This window comes from Limulus polyphemus, unplaced genomic scaffold (genome assembly GCF_000517525.1).
Source record: "Limulus polyphemus unplaced genomic scaffold, Limulus_polyphemus-2.1.2 Scaffold1957, whole genome shotgun sequence".
In the NCBI taxonomy this organism is placed as follows: domain Eukaryota; kingdom Metazoa; phylum Arthropoda; class Merostomata; order Xiphosura; family Limulidae; genus Limulus; species Limulus polyphemus.
The window spans coordinates 49,328-58,573 of NW_013667567.1; the positions used below are offsets into that span (position 1 = coordinate 49,328).

The 9,246-nt window shown below is 33.9% G+C and overlaps 1 protein-coding gene across 2 annotated transcripts in view; it reads right to left on the bottom strand.

Moving 5' to 3' along the window:
- Positions 1–5,390: 5,390 nt before the first annotated feature.
- Positions 5,391–9,246, bottom strand: part of LOC106465476 (leukocyte elastase inhibitor-like) — a 21,522-nt gene continuing 17,666 nt past the window's right edge. For both annotated transcript variants that reach the window (XM_022393384.1, XM_013925705.2), the window contains exon 2: positions 5,391–6,732. In XM_022393384.1, coding sequence (XP_022249092.1) covers positions 5,523–6,732 — 1,210 coding nt within the window. In that variant the 3' untranslated portion in view covers positions 5,391–5,522. The remainder of the gene's footprint in view (positions 6,733–9,246) is intronic.

Here is a 9,246-nt window from a genome sequence, read left to right on the forward strand (position 1 = left end):
AAGTATGAGTACATTGTTGTAGAACTGTCAGACAATGGAGAGTGTTATATCCGCAAGTGAATATAACAATGTGTTTGTTTTGGTCCAAAATAACAGGTCACCTTAAAGAAATCACATAAGTGTATCTTTACAGTATGTATAAAGAATGTACACGTAGTAATAGGTAAATACAAAATGCCGTGTAAAATAATTTACAACAAATACATAAACTGTTTATAACAGAAGTTCTAAGTTTTCGGCATATAACGTCAGAAAACGACTTTCGGATGTGTTGAAAAAGTTTTGCTTCGCTGAGAGCAGGTTTTTTTTTGTCATTAGTTTGTTTGCGAATACATACTTGATTATTCGAATAGTAATTTTATTAGAATTATTCGAATACTCGGTCTCACTTCTACTTTTATTCCGTACGTTTTCTACCTATGCTCTATTCTGTTAGTGTAAAATTATTATATAGTTTACACAAATCTTACAAAAACACTACGTGTCATTAGGTCTATGCATCAATGAAAGTCTCTAATGAGATATATTATTTACAGTAGAGATTAGTGTTAGGGGGTCTGGGGCTATGCCCCCCAGAAAATTAATATAATAACATAACTTACAGTTGCAATATATGTAAAAGTTGGGGGTGTTATAGCCCCAGTGGTTCTTACGCATCTGTTGAGAGCCATGTATCTGACCATTCAGAGATCAATGATTTTTAGTAACAAAGCTTCCATTTATATATACAACTTGGGAAACATTTTTGATTCCCAAAGTTATCTTTTTGTTTTTTATTATCTGAATGTTTATGTCGTTACGTGTCCACAGAACAAAGTCACAAAAATCTGTACCTGCAGCTTCCCTTGAATTTGATAACAAAATAACTAAGTTTCAGATTTTCATTGCGGCAGAAGTTGTTTTTGTCTCAGCACTTTTTGGACACTTTACTTCTAATATTCCATTACTCGCAATTACTTCATCTGGCTATGCGCCAAGGAATCCATTTTCAATATCTACAAAGATGTCCGAAGGTTCAACAGTTATATGTAGCAGTGGTATAGGCAAGAATTACATTTTGTTAATTTTGCTTGCCATATTCAACAGCTGGTATATTTAGGTCAGCATTATACAACATACGTTTTTATGAGACAGGCTCATAATGTTGTCTCTCTCATCTTGCATACGTCGTCAAAGTGTGAAGCTATCAATCAGTTACTTTCTCTCCTCTTTCCATTTTGGGTTTCTGTTCTGTCCCTTTGTTTCACTCTCAATGTTATACATAATCTCTTATGATACCTACAGTTTCATTAGAAATTCTGTTTTTCTCCTTTGATGTTCATTTTTTGTTAAATCATGTTGCTGACTATTTGGTCCATAGTCAAAGTTGTTTGCTAATAACTTTACAACTTCACAGCGTTTTTCTCTTGTTTTTTTATTGTTCATTTGCCTAGGGCATTTGCAGCCATCTTCGTGATGATTCGTTCCAGTTTTGGTAACATTTGTGCTTAGTTGCTGTCCACCTTTTCTTGTTCGTGGCACATATGCAACAATATTTGTTTCGAATGCCAAAAAAAGAAGAGTACCTTCCTTGCTCAATGACCAGTTATGACTGTGACTCCAGTATTATAAGAATAATGATGACCGTAGCTTGTTCCCCAGCCAGCATCAGCAATAGTTTTTTTTCCATGGAACTCCATCTGGATCCACATTCCTTGCGTCTTAAGATAATCGAAATTCTTCTTTTCCAATTTCTTCCATTTATGTCTGTATAAAGTCTTCTACTACCTGCAAAAATGTGTTTCAAAGTGGTAATAAAATCTATTTCCGGTGATTTCAGCAACTATATACAGTATAGTTATTTGACACTTTATGTTCATTGCATATAGACATTTTACTGTATTTGTATTACGAGTGCAAAAGGTACTTTTTGTTTTTACTTTTATTTTGCCCCTCAGTGGTACAGCGGTATGTCTGCGGGCTTATAATGCTAGAATCCGGGTTTCGATACCCGTAGTGGGCAGATCACATATAGCACATTGTGTAGCTTTGTGCTTAATTACAAACAAACAATACTTTTATTTTATAAATATCATTAGCATTTTCTTCGCTGTGCCACTGGGGGCCCCATTATAGTCATACTTTATAATGTATAAATACATAACAAGGATATCGCTGTTCTGAAACTTGTCTAGCTTATAGTGTAACGAATTTGTTGTTATATATATTTATTTTAATGTCAACGTTTGTTTGGATTGAGTTTATATTTAAAAACATGCCTAGCTTATAATATGTATTGCAAAACTCCCGACTATTCTCCAAAGATGTAGAAGATTCTCGAGAGTAAGAATCAAAAGTATATATGTGTACGTAAACGCTTTAATTTGCATTGTTGCGTAAACTGAATTTTTTTAGAAAATCTTCCCACGCCTATAAATATAACCAACGCGACGCGACATGTATATCTATATAGTTCGCTATAGTCAGTGTGCTATAACTTTGAAAGCTATAGCTGTGATTGTTATAACGCTTACAAATCGGTACACTTCGGATATTTGACCAGTAGCATTTACAAAGTTCGAACATTACAACTCATTTAACTTCAGTGGATTCTCATCGGACATTAGTATTTTTACGAAAACATTATATAACTTCAACAGTGGAAAACTCAGCTTACAAAGCTAGCTAGTTTCCCGGCGAATCGTATCTACACCAACTCGTAATTAACTCGCTCATCGTGAACTCTCGACAATATATCAAGGAAGTTCCAAACTAGAAAGAAGACCATATTGCTTGTAACTTTGTGAAACTTTTGTTTATAAATCACTGTTTGTAATAACTGTTATTGTAAATTGTATTGTTGTATGTATATTAAAACATATTTGTGTTAAAAAAGAAAACTGTGTGTATCAATCCTGTTGGCAAATGTTACAAACTGACTATATATCGGCATTTATTTAATACTAAGTCCAAGTACAATTTAACTACTAAATTTAAATTATCAGTTAACTCAATTTCAGACTACTTGAAATTCTAATACATAACATTAATTTTACAGTATAAATCTTAACACTTTCGCATATACATACAAAATAACTACAATATATTTCAGAAGACAGTTCGGTGTATTTCAAGACACGTAAAGTTGTGAAACTATATAAATATAATAGTACTGTCTGTTGTATATCCACATAACTACTTCGCAGGGTGTGGCTGGATTTCCATCAAAATTTTCAGTTTTGCGGTTTTTATAGGCATTTTTTACCACTACTTCGTCCCCTGTAGATGGATCTTCAACAAAATTGGTATGTAAGTTCATTGGGTCCATGGAGAGATACATACAAATTTTCCGTTTTGCGGTTTTTATGGGCGTTTTTTGCGTTTTCCCGTTTTTTACCACTACTTCGCCTCCTGCTGATGGATTTTCACCAAATTTGGCTAGGCTTGTTGGGTCCACAGGAAGATACGTGCAAACTTGGGGTTTCACATTTTGTGTTTTGCAGTTTTCATGGATGTTTTTACGTTTTTTTACAATTACATATAAGGGAAGAAAATTTTCATGTTTATGGGACTGGTACTATAGTTGGAAATAATGTTCAACTTCACTTACGAGCGGAACCCTACAAAGAGATAAGTAAATCGGCTGGTTGTGCCTACAAATCACACACACGTACAACTAGGGTCCTCTATTTGAAAGATACATGTTCAAAAAATACTAATTTAATTGTAAAAAAAATATTTTATTTAACACTTCAAATTGATCTTTTAAAAACATATTTCTTCATTATTTTAATAATGAGGCTTTAAATTGAATGTTTTCATACTTTTCTTACAAATTTTTAGATACCGTCGACAAATATCTAACTGATAGAAGTATCCAACAGTATGACGTAACAAAAATTAAAAGTTAACAATCAATTCACATTTAAGGACCCATCATTATTTCTTGTGTTATTTGTAGTTTATAAAATCATTGTTAAAAATCTCAGATATCTTTGTTAAATAACAGCAAAGCAACGTCGAAAATACTTTGCTCAAGTATAGGGCTGAAAATGTTCAGTTATTTTAACTTCCTTATTATTATTTTTTATTTCTACTTTTTGTATGTGTAAAAGTGTACTAGCGCATTTCTTGATTTTTTATTTTTGTATTAAAGGGAAGTCATGTATCTTTGTTAAAAATTTTTTTGTAATATATCATAACCTGTTTTTTGTATTTTGTTCGTAGTGGATTTTTTAAAGGTATTATTTGATTGTGTATCGTGTTTTAAACCATATTTTATATGGTTATATTGTATATTAAAGTTATTTCATGTATTTTAATGTTAAAGTACGTTTTCTTTATTCATTTGAAGCGATCGAAAGGAAAATGTTTGTTTGTTTGTTTGTTACGGATTTCGGGCAAAGCTACAAGAGGGTTATTTACGCTAGCCGTCCCTCATCTAGCAATGAAAGGCTAGAGGGAAGGCAGCTAGTCATCACCACCAATCGCCAACTCTTGAGCTACTCGTTTAGCAACGAATAGTGGGATTGACCGTCACATTATAACGCCCCCACGGCTGAAAGGGCGAGCATGTTTGGTGTGACAGGGATTCAAACTCGCAACCCTCAGATTGCGAGACAAGCACCCCTAACCACCTGGAACTCAGTTTTTAAGTTATCAACTATGGAACACTTCCGTTATTTCTTGTTAGAATCTGCTGTTTTTGCGAAACACAGCATATCGTATACTTGTAGGGAAACCGGTTTCGATCCCAAATACCACAAACGAGCGTTTTTGACATGTTAATGTTGTCACTTGTTTGTAAAGCTACCCAACATCTGAGCGGTGACTATAATTTACTTTTTTTTTTGCTTTATGATATATATGACACTTTTTTCCTTGTAAGATTGGTATTGCCTACGTTTCATACAGTTAGTTTTTAAGTTTTCTTCTGTATACATAGTTTGTCTTGATCAGGAAGTTTCCTATGTTACACTCGTGTCAACGTTTCAGGTGAAATTAATGGAAATAGATTAAAAGCAACGATCTCTACAACAAAGTGCAAAAATAGTTTAATATGTGTCATGGTTTAGAGACCAGGTACATATGATTCAAATGCAAGATTTGGTATGAAATAAAAATATCGCCCTACTCAAATAACACGTAAACCAGCCATTAGGCCTAAAAAAAAAAAAAAAAGAATATACACCGCTTCAGCGTTATTAACTTAGAATGTTCCGTAACAAAATTAACAATAAGTATAGTATATTTTAACCATAACAATGTCACTTCTGTTTTTTCAAATATTTCAGTTTAACTACAGACACGTACACTATGAGCTAGCCTCCGTTAAAAATATCCACATATATATATATATATATATATCAAATCCTAATGTGAAACATCTAATTATGAAAAAAATATTCTTATCGTGAATTTTGTTAAATACATTCCAATTAAACTAGTTTTCGAAACTTGAAATAGTCTGATAACTAAACCAACGAAATTTAGAAAATGTTCCAATTCTTTCTGGTTTAGAAAAAAAAGGGGGTGGTGGTGGTTTAAAGGTCATTCACCTGTCCTAAAAATAAAATCAAACCGCTCCGGTTTTCCCGAATGAAGAAGAGAAATGGGTGATTAACAATGAAAGATGGTTTTAAAGACAATGTCTCAACAAGTGAAGCCGTGCTAACAACGACTTTACTTCCTTGTTCATCTACTTCCAACAAAGCCTTATGTCGTATGCTGGACAGGTAAAGATCTCCAGCAGTGGTAAGTCTCGAAAAGTCGGCAACTCCTGGAATAAAAACATTAGTAAGGCCTAATTTTCGAAAAGGTTCTTCCAATTCATATTCCTTGTCCATCTTAAACTTGGGAATAGATATTTCTACTTCGGTTTCGTGTAGTTGCGAAACAACATCTTCAAACTTTCCGAGACTTAAGACTGCCCTTAACTTACTTAAACCTTGCATTTCACGAGGAAGGACGAAGATCATGTTGAGATCCCAGCCTGTATAAGGCAACGCAAGGATAAAGGCGTCCAATTCAGGATCAAACCCGTACGGAAACTTGCTCTTCTTGTGCATCATAAACACTTGTGTCTCGTTTGTACCATTATTGTAAAAACTTTCTAATCTGGTTTTGCTCCCATCAAATTCTTTTTGCCACGATCCTTTAAAAGACACAATGCTTAGAAGTAGCAGTTGAGTTAATGGGTTTAACGGACTCCAAAACATCTTTTGTATTTTGTCCTGCGTCTTCCATCTAATCCAACTGTTTATCCACTGAACTGTCGTTTCAGGATCTTCCTGAAAATCTACGTTTTGAATTGAAGCATTATAAAATTGAACCAGCTCAGTTTTGTAACTAGGCTCAATTTCAAATCCTTTTTGTATGACAAAAGCATTTGTTGTTTTTAGTTCGTAGTGTTGTTTGCGTTCCAAAACTGATGCAATAAGCTGGCGAAAACTTTCATGGAACTCTTCATCCATTAGACCACCTTCTTCCAAGTCAAACAAATTTCTTATCTGGGCAGCTGTGCTGTTTTTGGTTCCCAAGTAAGTCATACCCATTATCGTTGCAATACTAAATGGCGAGAAGAATACGTTATCAGACGTTGCAAAATATTGGAATAATTTCAAAGCAAGTGAGTTACTTGACTTAGTTGCCAGACCAGATACAGCAGCAGAGCCTTCTACCGATAGGTGCATTACCAAAGCACTGATGACGATTACCAGTAGGGGTCGCACAGTTGTAAATTTCATCTTCACCCTAAGACACAAAAATATAATGATTTATTTTAATAACCAGTAGCTAGAATCTGTTTAGATATACATAATATCTGTTGTTAGATACGATTAAGTAACAACGCTATATTTATTATTAGCAGTATTATTTAATTCAAAAACTAATCTTTTGATGATAGCTCCTAAGTAAAGACAATTTGTTTGTTTGTTGTTAATCACAAAGCTACAAAATAGGCTATCTGTGCTGAGCCCACCGCGGGTATCGAAACCCAGTTTTTGGAGTTATATGTCCTCAGACTTATCGCTGAGCAATCTGGGGAGGGAAGAAGGCGAGTAATGTTAAAGGTCATGGATTAAGCAACGAGTGCAGAGTTGTACAACGAATTGTAAAATAATAGTTTAATACGTGTCATGGGTCATAGACCAGGTAATTATGTTTGTATGATTCAAGTGTAAGAAAGTAATTATATCTGCCTACTTAAGTCATGAACTTTAAACCTTATGAGTCAAAAGCCGCGCACGCTATAGGTGATACACGTCTGATATAATTAATGAAATGGACGTATTATTGGTTTAATGTTTGTAGAATTAAAGTTTTGAAGTTTTCGTGTAAGTGTTACGGTACTTATAAAGCACCTGAATGATAACTATTTCTTTTCTTTCTTTTTAGACAAAAACGCATAATGATTTAAATAATACAAGCCGTTACTAAATATCCCGATCTCTTACACTAATTCAAAAACTGCTTAAAGAAAAAACGACACTGATGATATTTTTAAAGAAGTGTGAATTGAAATCTCAACATTTAAGAGTAGTTTTTCTCATGCTCATAACAAGGCTTAAATTAAGGAAGAACGTGTGGGTGGGATTGGGTGATACTCATAACAGGGCTTAGAATAAGGAAGAACGTGTAGGTAGGATTGTATTATGGTCATAACATAGCTTAGAGTAAAGAAGATACGTGTGGGTGGAGTTGTGTGATGCTCGTAACATGGCTTAGAGTAAGGAAGAACGTGTAGGTGGGATGTTTTGATACTCATATCGGGGCTTAGATTAAGGAAGAACGTGTAGGTGAGGTTGTGTGATAGTTATATCGAATACGTTAACGACCATGATAATATCCATAAAGGACATTTTCTCGTAGTGACGTAGACACCATAAAATATATAAAACTGATTTATTTTTATTTTTAACACCAAACAAGTGTAATTATTTTCGTTCAGGAGGGAATGGGACTTACTGCAAAAAAACTAGTTGTACTGTGTGTTTATTAACAATGCATGTGGTCAAAAACTGAAGCTTCAAAATGGCACGTTTGTTTCCTTTTCAGATGAGGACATAAGCCTCTTTCTTTAATTATGCTAAGTTCGTAATTCGCTACAACCAACGCTTCTCCATCTAATAACAATTAAGATTACATTTAGTTTTCGTCGATAGATGTCTCTGTATTCAGTTTCAGAGACTTGGTGAATTCAACAGGCATAAGCACAAATCCTTTATCTACACTGAACTGTACTTATCATACATAATTTTATTTTGGGGTTTAAAAAGTAAATTGTATTTTTGCGGAGGCTAAATGTCTCCATGCAGCAATAAATGTATTACAAAGACACGGATCATTCAACTAGTCAGCAAAATATACAATTATTATACGAGCGCTTTCTAAAGGTGGACCTTTCTTCTTCAGTTTGCCCCTGAAGAAGAAAGGTTCACCTTTCGAAAGCGCTCGGGATTATAGGATTTTTATTCATTTCTATCAAGACTTCTTGACCCTATGTGTTTTTCTAACATCATAAACAATTATTATACAATATATATTTATGGCAAGCAATCCGATTTTCACTGAAGCTCGTCAGTGTGCCAACTCACGAAACAGGTTTCTTTCTTTGCAAAAGTTTAAACTTAATAGTGTTCTCTATCGACGCACTTTGAAAGTTTTATAAAAATTTAAAAATGTTCGAAAAATACGAGTAAAAAAACACGAGAACCGACATTCTTCGGCACAATGGAAAGTAAAATGTTTATAATTAGTTAATTATAACTAATTAATTACCGACTAGCTTCGTTAACCATCATAATCGATAAACATATATATATATAAACTTACATGATTGTTTGTTTGCTTTAGCGCAACGATACATAATGGCTATCTGCCCATTGTCCAACACGAGGAATCGAATCTCGAATTTTTAGCTTTGTAGGTCCGTGACCAACTGGGGGGAGAACATTACATAAACAAAATGTCGCAGCTTTCAGTAAACTTTAAGTTTAGCCTATACGTGTCTCATTTTGAACTGTTAAGATTTAAAATAACTTGATTTTCTTAGTCTTTTTTTTTATCTGCGAAAATATGACGCTTTTCTTTAAGTCTAGTTTCTTGAACTTAGAAACTTGTTATAAATTTTTATTGATTATCTCCCAGTGATTATGAACACAGTTGTCGTGTCATTAAGACAATGTAAAGTGAACGTGAGATTATGAACACAGTTGCCGTGTCATTAAGACAATGTAAAGTGAACGTGCGATAGTTGATTATCTC